This window comes from Crocuta crocuta, unplaced genomic scaffold (genome assembly GCF_008692635.1).
Source record: "Crocuta crocuta isolate KB4526 unplaced genomic scaffold, BGI_CrCroc_1.0 scaffold64, whole genome shotgun sequence".
NCBI classification, from domain to species: Eukaryota; Metazoa; Chordata; class Mammalia; order Carnivora; family Hyaenidae; genus Crocuta; species Crocuta crocuta.
Window position 1 is genome coordinate 13516150 of NW_027530640.1, and position 19394 is coordinate 13535543.

Sequence of the window (19394 nt, forward strand, 5' to 3'; positions counted from 1 at the left end):
TCTTAAGAATTGCAGGTGGGAGTGAGTAAGTGAGGTAGGAGAAAGGACTCTGGGAAAATACTGTTGAGAACATGGCCTGGCTCTAAAGACACTTACTTACATCTGCAGAGCTGAAAGATTCAGGCTGAGCTATGAAGCAACTCCACCTAACCTTCAGGCTCACTCACTGACTCAGGACCACACTCTACTTGCTCTGCCCAAGATGAAGCCTGCGGCATTTGTCCCTGTTCAGCAGGGAACACCCTCCATTCATCTTATGCTGCATTTCCCTTGAGAAACTCAAGTACTTTATGACTAAAAGAGAACACAGGAGAAAGGTGGAGAAAACAGAAACATGTTGAGAAATCGGTAGTCACCAATGGCTTCCATTCACTTAAATGAGAAGGCACAAATTTGTCAGCTATTCCAAAGCCCATGAAGTGAGATAATGGCAGGACATACGTGTTAAGTACAGAATCACGATAGGAAGTTAAAAAAACAGTGGACTCTGGTACGAGTAGAGTTCTCTCTGATGAACTAGGGCCTTTGGGGAAGAGCCCTAGATCTCCCTAGCTTATCTAAAAGATCTGAACACTTAGTGAGATCCATAGGCAGTAATAACAAACTCTGTGTGAGGGCAACATAGCTAAGAATCACCAAGTCCTCCTGGTGTACAATAAGCCATGTCTATCAAGCTCTACATAAGCTCTCTGATTTTGAGGAAAGGACAGAACAAGAGGGCCCTTCCATGTGCTAAATGTGAGAAGCTGCCCATGTGGAAGATTTTGACTTCATATTCCCCACGGCTGTAATATACATGAGGGAAAAATTCAGCACCTTGAAGCCACTTGTAGGTATACACCATAGGAAGGAAAACCAGATTCCTATCACTGACCTCCTGGCAAAACAAATACCCATCTGCTAAATCCCACAGAAACAGACCACCATGGATATGCAAGCTTTAAGGAGAGATGGGACAAACTGGTAGAAATGGATAAATGTGAAGGACAGGAACAAAGCGGGACTGAATTCCAAAGGTACAGAAATGAAGTGCTAAGAGTTAGGAAGAAGGGAGCAAATGGAAGTCTAAAAGGGTGGCAGAAAAACACTATTAGAAATCTGGGCACTTCTCAAAACACTTAATCACTTGGACAAAAAGTCACTGAATTTCTTACACTTTCCCAGCACACCCAGGAAGCTGACTCAACATGGGAGTGCTAAGGAAGAGATGAGCTTCAGGGATGTGGCTGAATGGGGCCTGGAAGGACAGACAACACAGGAAAGCTAGAGGACAGAAGAAAAGGCATCAAAATAGGGCACTAGGTATAAAGCTTTTGCTCTTCTTAAGAGAAATCAATCAGGCTATAAATAAGAGCCACACACTGCAACTGGGTGACATATTTTTAAATTCTTTTTTAGCTTCTATGTTCTCCTCATCTCATTTTTTTCCCCTGGAGATTCATTTGTTGAAGAAATCAGGACTGGTCACTGGTGAAAGCAAAGGGTGCTGGCCCTTCCTGAACATGTCTGCCTTCTTGCCACTCCCTTCTGCTAAATCCTAGATTCTGAGCCTAACAGATCTGGGATCAAATTCTGGCTTGCTATTTACTTGCTATGAGATCTTAATAAACAAAAGACATATTAATTCTGTACTGCCCATTTCTCAGTTGTGAAATGAAGATAACACCTACTAGGCAGCACTGTTCAATGATTAGAAATAACAGATAATGTGCTCCTATCACTCACAGCATCTACTATCAAATGGCATTCTTGAATCAGATTAAGAAGGCAAAATACCTTCATTATTTTCTAGGTTTTTGAGCAATTTCAATTTCTGCTGTACCTTTCCTAAATCCTGAGTAAACTGCACATTTCTAAGCTATTTTCAGAAACAAAGGATCCTAGAAACACCTTCCATTTTAGTCAGGGTCCTGGGAGAGGAAGTAACAGGGTAAATGCCTAACAAAGAGAATACAAGGAATAAATACCCAGCCCCCAGCCTGAGTCTGCAAAGGCAGCAGCTGGTTTTCGTCACACGGCTGTTTTTTTCCCTTCTTTGTTCCTAAGGTGGAAGCCAGGAAAGGGTGTGGAAAACGGGAGGGGGGGGGGGAAGGGGTGGTGATGAGGGCAGGACTGTCGTCACTGTTACTGAAAGTCACCTGATACCCTCCTCCAATCCCTAGTCTCTGACATCACAATCTGGAACCGGAGCCAAAATAGCTCAACTGCGCACACCCCGTGGCTGAAAAGAAAAATGCAAGCAGAATAGGAATGCAAGCACAACAGGAAAAGGGGGTCATTATTTGAAGGATTTTAAGTTTTTCCTGCCAAGAGGAAATTTAAACACACACACACACACGTCTTAGCTTCCAATCTAATAGATAATAAAGAATCACAGACTGTAAGAACAGAGATGAGATTAATATAGGATCTGAAATGAGGAAAGGTTCCATCCCATCTTGCAAACATGGGGTTAACAATGTCCTGCTGTTGTATAACTAGGGTTCCCTCACTCAAAGTTGCTGAGAGAAAAACAGTTTTTTAAATTAGAATCTGATTTTTCAAAGATAAGCAGCCTGGGATTACTATGTGGAGTGAAATACAGATGCTGTTACCTGCTTTGTAGAATTAGATATTAGCACTCTGCTTTGTAAACAATTACTTGGGTTCAAGTACTTCTAAAAACCCCTTTTCAGCATCATGGCCACTGACAAACTTTCTTAACTCTTTTCATCTTCTCATTTAAAAAATAAGATGACCACATTATAGAGAAATTAGTAGGAAAAAAAAATCTAGCACCCTAACAAATCTGTCATACTATTCTGGTATATTCCCTTCCAATCTTTTACTCCTGCATTTTTTCTGTAAAACAAAATTGCAGTAAGGGTTGTACATAATGGTTTCCTGCTTTTCCCGCCTCATACTGTATCATGAGTGTTCTTCCAAGTTGCTCTGAAGGCGATGTGCCGGAATTCTTAAACAGTTACAGTATACTAAGTTCTAGAACAATTCTCTCCAGAACAAAAACTGAGAAGCAAGGAAAAAATGAGGTAGGCCATCCTTCTCCTTTGAAGATCATATCCCTCCTATGGAGTAGCATCCCTATGCAAGTGATACAGAGCTCTGCTCCTGCTCAAGAATATAATGCTCCAGAAGTAGCTAGAGTCTGGAAGGGGCCAAAGCAGAACTTTTCAACACTTTCCTCTCCACACCACAATGGCTGGAAGGCTCCATTGTGAACTGCCATACATTTCTAGAGTTGGTATCTTCAATCATTTATTACCTAACAGGGTTGGCAGGGAGAACAAGAGGACAGTCGGAATGCTCAAGATGCAGTCAGATTTTTGCAGCTGTTTCAAAAAAAGGATTATTTCATTACCGTATTATTGTTTTGTTCTAGTGTTCACTAGAAAAGCAATGCATGCTTGTTGAAAATTAGACTTCTTTTTAATGAGGAAGATCTCTCTACACTGACATGAAAAATCTCCAGGGTACAGGAGGTACAGAACAATAAAGATAGTATGCTACCTTGTGGTAAGGGAATAGAGGATAAGAATGAGTTTTTACTTATAATTGCATTTTTAAACACAATGAAGGCATAATCAAGAAATAAAAACGATTGCCTCTAAAGGTAAGAAGAGGAAGGATGGGACAGATGAACACTAGGGTGGTTTTGAGACTTCTTCCTACCATGTTGACTTCTCAACTATCTAGATCACCTATGCAGAAAAACAGGTAACAGAGAAGCAGGAAAGCCCCAAAGGAAACATCCTGTGGTAGAGGTATCCTTGGTACTCCCTGAAAACTGGTCTATAACCCCATGTTTGCAGGGAGATTGGTCCCATATTAGCAGAAGAGGAAGTTCACAACGAACAATTCCCAAAGCATCTAAAGGATGTTGAGAACGGTGCTGTTCCTGTGAGGCAGCTGCTTTGGGCTCTAGCATGTACCAGCCCCAAAACACTGGCTCGCTCTGCTGCTTATCGCAAAGCCCAGCTCTGCTCCTGACATTTCCTGGAGATCCCATTCCTCCTCCTGGACACACCCCTGATCTCTACCAACTCCAGGCCTCCATGGTGAAGGAATAACCAAACAAGAACAAGAGTTATGTCTGCGCAAGTGTAGCCCCTTCATCACGATCTGGACTTCCTGGTCTCGCACAACTCAATCTCTGTTGTACAAGTGGAGGGATTTCCTATCATCTGCCTGCCACCCATACCATCCAGCCTCATCATCAGTCTCTAAGTGGTTCCTAGCTCCACGGACTCCAGAGAACTTCTTCAAAATATCCTTCAAAGATACCTAACGAGACTTGGTCAGAAGATGGCAGGAAGAAATTTTGTAAAAACAAGTGACCCAGAATTAGAGCCTCCAAAATATCAGGAGTCAATAGAAAATGTCGGACTGCCTGCTAACTTTTCTTGTATGATCTCCATAAAAACAAGGATAATACCAACTCTGAAAGACATCAAATTGAAATCTGCAGATAATGCTGGATGGTGCCGTGGGTTTAAAAGATACAGTTTCAGTCTATGCATGTCAAGAATAGTAATACAGACACACACTAAAGTTTGAATAGTTAGAAACAGGCTCTAAAACTGGAATTATCTCAGGTGTAATTAAGAGTTAACCAGTGACAGAAAAGGGTTGACACTAAAAATTTTTCTGTGACAGCAAATTCTATCCAAATTAGGCTAGAGGAATTCCCTGAAGGAAATTTATTCAGTATACTATCTCTGGGAAGTTAGGAGTATACTATCAGCAGGGAGTTCTATTATGTGCTTGAAGGAGCTTTTCAGCAAGAGAAGAGATGGAGCTGGGAATATTTTTATCATGGGTTATGAATATGTATAGAATCAATTATGAAGCTGGTAAAAAAAAAACAATTTTCCCTTTAAACCTTCTAAAAGGAAGGCTATGCTTTCATGAAGCTGTCACACTAAAACAAAAACAAAAACATTCTCCAGCCTCTGAGCCCTCCAAAATTCACAAATGACAAATGTTGCTCCTATTAAAGATACTAGCTGCAAGGGGACAAGATCCTTTTGTAAAACGGCAAGTTACAGCTTACTGTCTTATTTACTTATCAGTCCTCCAAATATATTTCCTGACAGATAGAGGGCAGCATAACACGCAGTTTGTATGTGAAAACCACAGAGGCTGTCTCTCTCTAACGTGCTGCATCACTCACAGACGTAACAATGACACAACTAAAACAGAAGAGATCCATGTGCCATCTGGTGGCGAAAAGGAGAAAGTGCACGCTGCAGATGTATCAAATTCCTCCAGTTTAGAAGGAATTAAAGTTTAATTATCTTTATCTGATGACACCCTCCCTTAAATCTCCACCAGTAAGTCTTCCATGGAAATTACACCAGCAGTCTTCATGAAAAAGTTTTACAGTTCATAGTTTAGTTCTATACCCCCAAACGCTAATTGTAATAAGCAAGCAGTAATTTCTAATGCCTGACCTCAGTGCAGGGAAAATGAATAAAACTAAGAACAAAGCAACACAAGAATATTTTAGCAAACAGTCAGAAGAGACTGAGATGATGAACAGATAACACCAAAGACAACTTATGCAAGCAAAAGGAAGGGGAAGAAAAAAGAAAAACAAAACCAGAAGTTTCAAGCCGAGGGGTATCTTTTAATCCATTTCATTTTCTCGATGAGGAAAGAGGTATGAAGGAAAAACTGTGGTGCAATCTCCTTAGTGGTTTGATTAAAACAAGGTATCACATTCCTCTATCACATGACAGTAAGTAATTCCTTATATCTGATGGTAGGATAAATTGGTACAATCCTTTATTTAGCAATATGGACCCAGAAATTTTATTTTTAAGAATTTACTGTGCAAGTATACAGAGAAATATAAAATGATTTTTCCTGAAGCACTGCTTATAATATAAAAAGCTGGTAACTTCTCATTAAGAGATCAAGTGTATCAAGCTTAGATTTATTCATTTGACAAAGAACAACTATCCACTAGAAATAATGGGGGTACATCTGTATGTAATGCTATCAAGAGATGCTGAGACATGTTCAGCAAAATGCACAGTGGTATCTACCACATGGGAGCACAAAGATTACATTAAAAATATGTGTATACTCTCATATTTCTGTAATTTTATCTTTTAATGCCTCATCCCTTAAAGTTCCAGTTAAAGTTAAAATTCTATTGGAAAATTTCCCACATTTTCCCACCTGAATGACAAGAGAAAAGGATTTTGTCCTTTCCTTTATTAGAATAACACATGCAGCTGAAAGGTACGTTAACCATGGTCACTCCTGAGGGAGGTTTTGTTTTTTCTTTACATTTTTAGTGTATTCTCTGCATTTGTTGAAATGAAGATATCAAAGTAGTAGAGGAAGTGGCCTTAGTCAGGACCATGGTAAGAGAGAGGAAGCTAGAGAGTAGGTACGATAATGGTTAAAGTCTATAGAAGTGCGTCTTCTGATGCCTTCGGTTTTCTCCGTAAAGTAGGAGGACTGAGAATGAAGGAGATACTGGGCCTCTGAGTAGAGAAAGAATGTGAAATTGTCATTTCGGAGAATAGGAAGTTGAAGGGACTTGAAATGTTTAATATCCAATTGCCTGGCAGGATCAAGGGCTAAGCAACACTGCAAACTGAACAGACGAGAGCCAGAAGAAAGAGCGGCCAGTGAGGAAGGAGAAAAAGTAAAAGCATTTGCTGTCCTGAAAGCCAAGTGAACAAAGTCTATCAAGGAGGACCAAATGTTTTTCTCCAGCCACATTCACTGGCACAGCTACCAGTACAGGGCAGACGGAGACTGCTGTTTTGCCAATCAACTGTGTTGAAATCAGAGAGAGGTAACAGAATCAGAAAACATCCAAGAGAGGGATTATGATGATGATAAACCATGGAATTTTACCTGTGGAAGACAATGAAGTCATCGAGGAACAGAAAGACAGTGAAAGGTGGGAGGACAAATGGACTAGAAGTCCTGGGGAGGGAGCCAGGGGACGACGGCAGCCAGGATACTAGAGAGAGAGGTAAAAAGATAGAACATGGGTGGCACGAAATTAAGATTGTGGAGGGACTGCAGTTCTGGTGATGACTGTAGGAGTGAATGGCTGAAGGAGAGGACAAGATTACTGGAAAAGAAGAATTCAAGGAAGTGTGAAGCCAAAAAAATACTGGCAGGATCATGACCTGTTCATACAGAAATTGCTAAGAATTAAGGTGGAAGTGGTACTGGAGTACTTCAAAGAGTAGTCAGTTGCTAACCTGGCTGAGAGACAAGGAGGAACTTGGAATGTTAGCAGATGACCGGCACTAAGAGAGGAACTGAGCGATGTAATATGGTGTCATGAGATTCAAAATTATGGGTTTTTGGCCAAAAGAAAGGTGGAATGATCTGCAAGTGGCAAAAACAAAGAGGACATCTACAACATCTCTGGGTCTAGGTCCATTAAGATGAGGTTTATGGGAGGAGAAAACCCACCACACAAGAAGGCAAGAAGGCGAAAAGAGGAGAAGGAAAACAGAGTTGAGGGAAAGCCAGGTTTCTCTTAGAGCAACAAGGTGAAGTTGAGGTCATCTGAGATTTTGCTAGTACTGGACCATGAATTCCAGAGGGCACAGAGAATGGGTTTCAGGTGCTCACGTAGGATCACCGGAGGAGACTGGATTGGAGATACACAGACCCTTATGAGGATTCAAGTATGGGACATGAGAATGACCTACAGTAATAATAACCAAGATCAATAGCTTAAGATTAGATCCAGTGAATTCAAGGCAAATGGTGATGAAAAGGTTGAGAGTAGAGAGGGGTATGTGAAAGGGGGTAGTTTAGGTGCTTTTTTTATACCCCTGATGATGGACAACCCAAATGTTCAGGGCTCCTCATTACCCCAGGTGATAGCAGATTCAGGGTTTTTGGATGATGACGAAGTGCCATCTGATATTATGTAACTTCCCAAATACTTTGCACTAACTAAATAGACTGATCCTGCTCAGAATCCAAGACAATTAGTAATTAAAAGACAACAATCCCAACAAATATTCATTTGAATAGCACTTGGAGTCCTAATCCTATACTTGTAGAGAGCAGTAAGAACTGATGGAACAGACATCTTTCTGCCAACAGATTCGCTGAATAAGGTGGAGCATGTTGAGCGCTTACACAATCTTGTTTCTGAGATTAAAGTTCCAGAAACTGTAAAGATTCACTTGGACATTTCCTGGTAAAAATCCAACTGAAGGAGTGCCCCCAAGTGGACAGAAGATGATCACAGGGAAAAGGAAAGCATTCCATCACTGGGGAAAGAAGGGATTGCTTCCTCACCACTGGCTCCCCTTGAACCCTGAACCAAGAAAGTTCTGGGAGAGCAGAAGACGACTGTTGCCAACAGTTCTGACTTGTGCAACAACAGCACAAACCTTGGGATCTTGATGCATGCAAACCCTAATGAAAATACTCTTATTGTCTGTGAAATTTGCAGCTCTTGGTCAAGATCTTACATTTTAGCCAGAGTTCTTTCTAAATTACCGGTGATAAACACTTGGACAACTGTTCTAATGCCCCAAGTTAACACAACGCCCCTCAAACTTTAAAAGGGAGGGGGTCTAACACTACATATTGTCTGTCCAATGCACACCACTAAAGGAGATTAGCTTGTGGATCTTATGAGCCCAAAATATTTTTTGAAAGAAGGAATAAACCTAAAACGGAAAATGTCACTGTACTTAGGACATCAGTTATCACTTTCTACACCATTCCAAAGATAATATTTTTCATGGGATCAAGTCATCAACAAAAGAGAGTAAGAGTTAGAAGGAAAGCTGAATGAAAAACTACTTAATCTCATACATACAGATAATGACCTGGGGTCACCACGGTGATGATGCTCCTTAAGAAAACATGCAAAAAATGAAACTTTAACTAATGAACATGTTCCCAAGGAAATCAAGAGGCAGAGTCCAGAAAGAGAACATGATAAAAGGCTCCTTGCTGATCACCATAGAGAATGAGAAAGTAAAAAGGACTAGAAGTTTTTATGGCACTACCTATCAAATCTGAATTCATACTATTCCCTGGCAGGAAATAAACCAACTGAGCTAATGCATGATTTATAGGAACTTAAGAGTTCAGAAACAATAGACTAACCTTTAAGAGAGAAAAATGATTAAGAGAACCTGTAGTATACATTTGAGGACTGGTTCCTCTCTCTGGGCTTTTAATTAATAAGGCCCACATCTTTCTGAACCGTAATGATGAAGTGGCTGGTACCTCTGACGACAGGTGGCAGATGTAAAGACTGAGGTGGGTGTTTTCTTTAAGGTTCCCTCCTGGAGTAGGTATACAAGAGGCTTTAGGGATCAGGGAAATAAAAGGGGGATACAGCTATGTCTAAAAAGTAATGGAGACTTTTGTTTAGCAAATGAGAAAGGAAATAATGCAATATTATGAAAACCTACTGTCCAAATAACTTCCTCATCAAGCCTGGCAACTACTAGGCTGAAGTCATCTACGGAGAACTTTTACTGTAGTAGATAAGCAGTTCTTAGTTTTCTAACTGGATTCATTTTGCTACAGCTGAATATACTAGAATTAAAACATGACTCTTCTTCTTCAACCCTACATATCCAGTATTTCCTCTACTTTCCCTAATCTGTTATTCCTTTTTTGTACTAAGAGTCACTGCCAATTCAAGGACTGAAGTGAAGCTCCTGAATGAATGAAGTAGTTGCAAAACTACTTTCATCTTTGTCTGGATATAACCTTCTAGAAGCATTTAGGGCATGGAAATACACTTCTGGAATGCAGAAGGCCAGAGCAAGGACTTTGGAATCAGACACTCTAGAGTGTGGATCCTGGCTCCGGCACTTACTATACAGACTTGTAAAAGTTATTCAAGCTAGGACTCTAATTCTATCTGAAAGGCAAGAATATTTACCAAGTGGTAATAAAGTATTAAACTATTGTTCAATTACCACATCAATATTAAGACTACGAATAAAAGATTTGGTAAGTAAAACTGGTTACCTACCTGAAAAAAAGGTTTAAGGATGAAGATATTCTGAAATTTTATATGGCCATGTTTAAAGCACCAGAAGCAAAAGAAACCTTGCTTTTATAATGAGGAGATCTGGGCCCTTGGAGTCCTACCTCTGAAGTTGCTAGAGCTGGAATTTCCTTACCTGATATAAACTTTAACTAAGATCCTCAAAGTCTTTTTTCACTCAAGTTTTCTTTTTCAGGTATGTTGTGAGCAAGGGGGCTACTTGGGAACAACATGCACTCAGTTTGCCAGCCTGAAGCACCAAGAGAAGGAAGTTCAAAACTGCATGAGGAAAGGCAAGGGCAAATTAGTTGCCCTGATCACAGTGGGAGTTATACATGGCATGGTGTCCCTACACAGCACTTCTGCTTGCTACCTGAGGCCCCTGCAGCATATGGCATTAAATCAACCATTCTGTTCCCAAGAGTGTTAAACAAGCCCCAATATTCAAATATCTCTTGGATTATCAGAGATTCACAGACTAACTCAGAAGAAGAGAAAGCAGGCAAACAGAGAAGAAAAAAATTAATTGTACAACATTAAAGTCAGTAAAACATTTAAAATCCAAAGAAGAAATAATTTTTAAGCCGGGAAGGCATTTCTTTTTGGGGGTGGGAAATGAATGAAAACATACATGTCGCAAGAGCAACAAGAAGCAGGAATGTCCTATTGCATTCAAGGGCTGTAGGCAACTTAGATTAGGTAAACAGTAAGTACTTAGGATTCTATCTGACAGAGAAAAAAAACTCCCCCAGGAATTTCTTTAAATCATTAAGATTTAGAATGTATGGAAAACTGCTCATGATTTTGTACTTTTCAAGAACACATCATCTAGTGCTTCCTAATGGAAAGACAAATTAATTAAGACAGTGTACCAATTTAATACCTGAAAATGCTAACTGAAACTAAAGAGATATCAAAACTAGCTAGAGGGTCGCCTGAGTGTGTCAGTCAGTTCCCATGTCTGGCTCCATGCTGAGCATGGAGCCTGTATAAGATTCTCTCTCTCTGTCCACCCCTTGCTAGTGCACTCAGCAATCTATGAAAATTATTACTACACGAAAATCAATACTAAACCAAACTAATTCATACTCACTTCTTTTTCAGATTAAGATACTGAGTTTTCTAAGAATAATTTAGAAAATTAAATAAAGAACCAAGGCTGGTAGAAAGTCAGAAACTTCAATGAAAAGAAGGTAGTTTCTAGGGCAGAATCTGAGAACTGAAGGAGCATTAAAATGTTACAATGCTGAAAATGACAAAAGATGAGATAAGGTCTTACTTGCATATTTTAAAAATATCATCTCTGAATTTATAGTGGGAATAAAATGCCAAGGAAAACCACTAAGTGCAGAAAATCCCACTCTCATCAAAAGTAACACGAAGGTACAGAAGTAGGAGGTGACCCAGGCAGGAGGAAAGGGGCCCGGCCAGTGTGCATGCACAGTGGCACTCAGAACACAGCTGCAATAAAGGGTCTTCAGTCAGAGGCCAACAAAGGGCTACATTCTGTGACCTTAAAAATTAGGAAATCATTTGACTTTGAGTTTCTCTGTCAACTAGTCTTCAGTGATATACTAGAGAAAGGTAAGGTGTCATTGTCACAGTATTTTTCACTAAGAGGGTGGAAGTAATCCACTGTACCTAGCTTTAGTTCAGAAGATGGCTGCTCTTCTGGAGTACAAGGCCGCTTTGCCCTGAGTGATAGGGCAACACATCAAGTCTGAGCATAGCTATCTCACACTGTCAGATACACACACATACCTAGGGGCCAACAAAAGGCAACTAGCAATATTAAGCTCCTTATTAGAATGAAGTGCAGCCTGGACCCATCAGATCACTTAGTTTTCATCACTAGGGTTGCAATATACTTCTAAGTTAAAAAAAAAAACAAAACTTTAAGATGAAAATATAAAATTATTAGGCTATAACTCCCATTAAATTCAAATACTGTATTCCTCAGGAGAAATAACTACGAGGGTCCCATCATAAGGAAGCACAAAACCACAAGAATTAGGAAGTGAAGAAAGAAGAGGGCAAAAGAGAGCAGTTCTTCTAGAACAAAGGGGAAGATATGAAGGTGAAGCAGCAAGAATTTATACCAAAACAAACAAACAAAAACCAAGGACCAGAAGACACATGATGGTATTAGTACTTCAGGTGTGGCAGAAAAATATTTAAAGACGGCAGAAGATAAATCCATCCCGAATCTCCTCTCAGTCTTCTAAAAAGAAATCCCTTTACATCTGCTTTATCTCTCTGTAATGTTCAAGATACCCAATTAAAAGGCTCCTCTGTATTCTTACCTTTTGAAGCTGGAAGGGCAAACGTCCAGGAAGAGGAAAACATCAGATATTTAAAAGAAATGGAAGGAAAAAAAAAAGAATCACACATGACTCTCTGTTACTATAGACAGTCACTCAATCACCTAAGCTATTCAAAACTCAGCCCAGCCCTTATTGAGTCTGTATGTCTACGATGGCACCTTAAAGACAGTGCCAAAATCCATTCAAGAGTATTATCAAAATGCGCCTAGACTGAGCTTCTTAATCCTTAATCCCATATCCCCAACAAGTTATACTGACAGAAAATACCCATATGCAAAAAAAATTGGGGGGAAAAATACCAAAATGTAAACAGTTTTCTTTCCCAACCTCAGCATCCCCAGAACACAAAAATATCTTAATTTCTTCCCAATGGGAAAAACCATCTCTCTTCAACCCTCACCCAGGGACTGGGAAAAGGATGAGAAACCCACTTAAAGGACACTACAAGTCCTATATTGGTCCTGGGCAAAAAAGAGGAAGGTACTCACTCTTGGTCTGGGCAGAAAAGGTCAGAGTAAGTTTGGCGAAAAGTTCATTATTCTCAAAACGGTCCTCCTTCACCTTTGTCCAGAAGCAGTCCTGGGACAGGTCCTCAGCGACAAACTGTGAATAAAGGCAGGGCGTTGAGAGTTACTAAGCTGAGCTCTGTACTTTCCATCCTGGAAAATGGATTAAGACACAAAAGTGGTGTGCAGTGGTTCTTAGCGATGTCACAGTAGAGTAAGACTACTGAGACATCAAGCAGCTGCACTCTTCGTGGGAGGATCAGGAGACAGTGCTTCCAGTTTGCTTGCTTTTGGGTCATTATTCAAGAGCTAGATTCAGTCCTAACCTAACCTAACCTAACCTCAAGTCCTCTAGTTTTAGAATTATTGAGGCTTTATTTCACATCTTCCCTTGCTGTACATTATATTTTCCCCATCAATTTAGCTATTAACTATGAGAAATGGAAAAATTTCCAACAATTTGATGACGACAAAATTAATTTAGGAGTATGTCACTAAGCTCCTTTAATTTGGTTTCCAGAAGCAGAAGGCTAATACAGCTAATCACAGGGGTCTCAAATGCACAGTGGAGGCAATACTGTGCCATGCAAACATGTCCTGTATAACTCACTGATGGCAGAGAGAGGTAAAGGATGTATCCAAAAGCCACAACTTTCCAGATCACCACTATTGTCAGTAGCTTGCAGACTGGTGAAATGACTATTATCAAACTGTAGGTTACCATGGAACTCATAACCTCAGAAAAAAGGCCAAAAACATTAACTTAAAGATAGATTTAGGTTATGTAGCAGAGAATAGGGCTCAAAGAACTTTCCGAAGTGATGTCTGCAATAGAGAAGACGCCTAACATGTGCTGAATAAACAGAAGGTGAGTGGAACCTGAAGACAGATGTTAGCCATAAGAAAGGGAAGTCCACCTGGGCACAAAATACAAAGTAGGAAACTGACATGGTTTCTTAAGACCTACTAATGAAAAAAATGGACAGAAATTCTCACCTTGGACCAGTTTGGCCTTCGGAGCTGCACTTCTGGCTTATAAAGCTTCTTTGGGGTTAATCCAAATGGCAGAACTGGGGCTGCAGGGACTCCATATCCAAAAAGGAGAGGTGGAGGCATACCCATTCCAGGTGGAGGTGGAGGAATTCCAGGACCTCCAGGAAAAGGAGGGGGTGGAGGGATTCCAGGACCACCAGGAAGAGGGGGAGGGGGAGGGGGCATTCCTACTCCTCCAGGCAAGGGAGGAGGAGGTGGGGGGATGCCAGCACCCCCAGGCAAAGGAGGAGGTGGGGGGATACCATTACTCCCAGGCAAAGGAGGGGGTAGAGGGATGCCATTACTCCCAGGCAAGGGAGGAGGTGGGGGGATAACAGGAGTACTCCCAGGCAAAGGAGGGGGTACGGGGATACCAGTAATCCCGACCAAGGGAAGGGATGGGGGGGTATCAAAAGAAGCTCCAGGCAAAGGTGGGGGAGGTGGTGGAGGAGGAATGGTACCACCTTCAAGAAGAGGAGCTGGGGGCGGTACACTAACTACTCCTGGTAAAGGAGGGGCAGGAGGTGGAATAACAGCACCAGGGTCACCAGGTAAAGGAGGGGTGGCGGGGACAGGAGCACTGCTAGGAGGGGCTATAGCAGTAGCAGCAGCAGCAGCAGCAGCAGCGGAGAGAGAAGCCATTTCTTTCTTGGCGTCTTCTAGTTCCTTAGACAGCTTGGCAACCTAGAGGAACAACAACAATGAAATACTCCTCTGTCCACTTCAGGGACTACTGGGGTTGGAAGGGACCTAAGAAATTACTCAATTCAAAGTTTTCGTTTCATACACGAAGACACTGAATGGAATCAGACAGACTCCCAAAGTCATACCTAAGGTCACAGAGGTATTTAGTGACAGAGCCAAAACTAGAATTCAGGTCTTCATGTTCTTAGTTTAGCATGCTTTGCATTAAGAAGGCAACTTAAAACTTTGTGTTAACTTCTTCCTTTAATTAGAAAATACAAAGTTCAAGTAAATCACATATTCTAGTGATACAACGACCTAAGTGATCAACTTATCAAATATCACATATAAATATTTGTAACTGCAGGGGTGACTGGGTGGCTTGGACAGTTAATGCGTCTGACTTCAGCTCAGGTCATGCTCTCACGGTTCATGGGTTCGAGCCCTGCGTCGAGCTCTGTGCTGACAGCTCAGAGCCTGGAGCCTGCTTTGGATTCTGTGTCTCCCTCTCTCCCTCTCTCTCAAAAATAAACTTTAAAAAAATAAATGCTTGTAACTGCAGAGGGAGTATGGGGATAAATCTATCTAGAAATAGCTAAAATAAGAGAAAATTAGCAAATATGTGAAGAGTTAATTTGGATTTTAATCCCGAATTTATTAGAAGACAATTAGTTTTAATTCTGGGTAGTACTGTGACTCCTTTTATTCTCTATGTTGTTTGTATTTTCCAAATTTTCTATCTTATGCGTTACCTCAAAATAGAACAAAAAACAGTAAATAATTTTAAAAATATGCACCATCTAACCAGATTACCTATTGGTAGCTGAACCCTCCCTAGGAGTAAGGTGCCTGACTACTGCTGCAAACAGGCCCAGTCACGAGGCTGCTGATGGCTGAGAGGTCACTCTGTGTTCCCTGCTCAGGCATTACCTCCCCTGTGAGCTGAGACACCTCTGCTTCCAAGTCCTGTTTCTCTGTGGCAATCTGCTGCTTTTCAGAATCCAAGGCATCCTTTTCGCCCTGAAGATCCTGGAGCTTCTGCTCAAAGTCACTTTCCATCTTTTTCATTTCTACCTGTAGCTCATGTCGGGCTGTTAACTCAGAGTCCAGCTAAAGGAGAAAGGAATTGGGCAATTAGTAAGCTCTCCATTCCAGCAAAAGGCACAGCATTACTCCCCCAAATTCACTACTTTGTCCCAATCCTTTACAGAGCTCACTTTCCCAGGGAATGCCTGGCAAAAAAGACCACCATGATTCTGACCTTAAAATCAAGATTAAAGAAGGGGGAATCAGTGATTATTTCCACAGTCTATATAATTTGGGGAGTTATAAAAACAAAAAAACCACCTAAGACAAATACTGTATGATTTCACTTACATGTGGAATCTAAAAAACAAAACAAATGAACAAAAAAACCCTATAGAAAACAAACCCATAAATACAGAGGAAAAAAACAGGTGTTTGCCAGAGGGAAAGGTAGTGTGGAGTAGGCAAAGTGGGTGACGGGAATTGGGAGGCACAGGCTTCCAGTTATGGAATGAATAAGCCATGGGGATGAAAGGCACATACTCAGAGAGTATGGTCAGTGACACTGTAATAGCGTTGTATGGTGACAGATGGTAGCTACACTTGTGGCGAGCACAGCTTAATGTACAGAGTTGTCGAAACACTATGTTGAACCCCTAAAACTAACCTAACATTGTGTATCAACTATACTTCAATTAAAAACCAAGCAATCAGAGCCTAAGTGTCCATCAACAGATGAATGGATCAAGAAGATGTGGTTTATCTATACCATGGAATACTACATGGCAATGAGAAACAATGAAATCTGGCCATGTGTAGCAACATGGATGGACCTTGAGGGTGTTATGCTGAGCGAAATAAGTCAGGCAGAGAAGGACAAATATCGTATGTTTGCACGTATAGGAGGATTAGGAGGAACTTGACGGAGGGACAAGGGGGAGAAGAAGGGCAGAAATGGTGGGGGAAAGGGAGAGAGGCAAACCATGAGAGACTCTTGAATGCTGACAAAAACTGAGGACTGATGGATGTGGGGGGAGGGGGGATGGGCATGTAGGAGGACACTTGTGGGGATGAGCACTGAGTGTTATGTGGAAACTAATTTGACAATAAACTATTAAAAAAAAAAAAAAAAAGACAAAAAACCAAGCAATCAAACAAACCTAAGATTTTGAAGACATTTAACACTGTTAAGGCATTTAAACAGAGCAGCTATGGTGTACAATCCCAACGGCCTCTAGGAGAAAAATCCTATCAACCAAAATAGGACTCCACACGACTAAAAAGAAAATAAAAATTCAGACATATTCCAGTCCCTGTTGTTCTAGGAGTAAGAGGCCTGAGATGCCAGCAAAACTACAAGAGCTGTCACTATTATTCATGAGAGCCATCTGTCTTTTCCTGTCCTACCCAGGGTCTCAAGAACTGTGTACCACTAACTCTGCTGGATCACACCCATGTTGGTTTCTCTGGTGACTAAGCTATACCAGAAAGGTTTTCCCTAGGAACTGCTACTATATGCTGAATGTTTGCTAAGTATCACAGGTTAACAGTTGCACACGCTAGAAAAAACCACGATCCTTAAAAAGGGGGGGAAAAAAAAAAAGACCCTCAATTTTTTTGATCTCTCATACATGCCTTTTTTTCCAACTCTGTAGCTTTGGCTTCAGATTTCTCCACCTTTGTTTTATCAATCATTTGATCTGAAAATAAAGAGAGAAGAGTCAGTAGAGTTCCCAATTCTTGTGTCTTTCCCTCTTACTACCTAACTTCAATATAACCAAAGGGCAGTCTTCTGCCCATTTGCTTACTTTTATTATCCTTCTTACTGTTCTTCACTGGATAAAGACGAAACTTTCTATTGAGTTCAACACAGAATTTCTGGATGCCTACAATATGGTAAAGCCGCCATGCTGGGCGGCATGGACAGTGCCTACAAGTGGTACTTACAAATCTGAGTCAGATGACAGCTAAAGTCCCTTCAAAAGGTGGGGGTGATGTGTGAGTAGGGGTACATTTTAGATCTAAGTAGACAGAAATAAACAAAAGGTCTGTATATTCCTAGCACAGATGCTGATCATCACGTAAGGACAAAAATGGAAATACCTGGAGACTAGAAATATACCTTCTCTGAAGCTTTCATTGGAAGAAAGATACAAAATGAAAGGTAGAGGCAATGTTTTAAGGAGGCAGATAGAAAAATATGCTTACCAATCAAACCCTCAATATCAATCTGGAGGTGCCGGCACTTGAAGTCAGGATCAGCCCCATTTTTGTGCAGAACTATCTGAGAAATACATTCTTCAATCAGCTTATAGTACTGCGGTCTACGGATGAAACAGAACACGGTTATCAAAGGAAAACCAACATATGATTTTCAGAAGCACTCAGGATCAGGAAAAGTTAATTGCTTTAATAAATGAGGGACCTGGGGGCGCCTGGGTGGCTTAGTGGGTTAAGTGTCCGACTTTTGCTTAGGTCATGATCTCGCGGTTCATGGGTTCAAACCCCGCATCGGGCTCTGTGCGGACTGCCAGCTCAGAGCCTGGAGCCCGTTTCAGTCTGTGACTCCCTCTCTCTCTGACCCCCGCCCTGCTCACGCTGTCTCTCTCTCTCTCTCCTAGAAATAAATAAAACATTAAATAAATAAATAAATAAATAAATAAATAAATAGAGGGACCTGAGGATAAGTATTTCAGAGAAGACCTTTTTGTAAAACTAATAGCAGTATGTTACCGGGCTAGGCAACTCCCTCTTCTACAGCAACTACTCCATCTACTGCAGATAATCAAAACTTGTTGCCATCTGCCTCTTAATGCCAATCATTTCCCATCTCAGGCTTGATCTTTTCAGTGACAGATAGCACTACTGCTGGATCTCTACTTCTAGGCAACTCGAAAGAACCTTAAATGAGTTCCTCCCTTTGTTACCATCTTTATCCCACCCCATCTCCTCTCTCCAAAATGGGAAGGACATTTTACCTTATACACTGACCCCTTCCAAACAGCCACCCTTCAGTCAGATTAAAAGGACAACTGACAACTCTTTCTATATATGACTAAAAATTAACAACTATAACCCTTGTCTTCTGTCTTTTCATTTTACCTTTACAGTCTTTGAACTTAAAAATTTTGCTCTCTCTACTTAGGCTCAAATTCAATACTTCTCACAGGTATACCATCTTACCTGGCCTCATAGTCATTTCGGACCAAGAGTAGGTGCTGCAGGATGGACAGGAAGTGTGGCTCTGCCTTTGAATCCTTTACCGTGTTTAGGAGAATCTGGAAAACTTCACTGAAGTCAGTGGAAAAGGGGGAGAAGCTAAGGAAAACATACATTTAGAAACTATGTTTGACAGGTGGATTATCCAACTCTTGGGAAAAGCCCCAAGATGCCACTTCTATTCTAACAGACGTTTCCCCTGTAAACATTACCCAAAACTTTAAGCTCCATAAACTTACTGAGGCCAAAGCAACATGTGAGTTGGATGGTAAAACACAGAGAAACAGAGAATTCCTAGTACTTGGCTTCAATATCAAGCAATAGACAGAAATGAAAAGATCACTGCCCACAAGTCACGTGTGTCAAACAGCAATACGTAGCCAGACGACTCCCTCTGTCAGTCTCAGGGACCCCACACGAAAGCAAATTACAAGCTCACTCCCTGACTCATGCATGTTTGCCAGAAACCAGCTCTACACCTTAGTAAGCCAAGTTCTCATGTTCTAGGAGGTCTATACACATTTTGATGGCTACTTCCGTGCTGAGCAACACTCAGATCACCTTTCCTAATTTCTCTGGTCCATGGTGAGGTAA

The 19394-nt window shown here is 41.0% G+C and overlaps 1 protein-coding gene across 1 annotated transcript in view; it reads right to left on the reverse strand.

Annotated features, from left to right (window-relative positions):
- Window positions 1–19394, reverse strand: part of DIAPH1 (diaphanous related formin 1) — a 97942-nt gene that overhangs the window by 40015 nt on the left and 38533 nt on the right. Inside the window, exons 12-18 of the mRNA XM_077768819.1 lie at window positions 18765–18881; window positions 17790–17905; window positions 17217–17281; window positions 15486–15665; window positions 13836–14555; window positions 12822–12936; window positions 12313–12321 (exon numbers count right to left, since the gene is read on the reverse strand). Of these exons, the coding sequence (XP_077624945.1) occupies window positions 12313–12321; window positions 12822–12936; window positions 13836–14555; window positions 15486–15665; window positions 17217–17281; window positions 17790–17905; window positions 18765–18881 (1322 nt within the window). The remainder of the gene's footprint in view (window positions 1–12312; window positions 12322–12821; window positions 12937–13835; window positions 14556–15485; window positions 15666–17216; window positions 17282–17789; window positions 17906–18764; window positions 18882–19394) is intronic.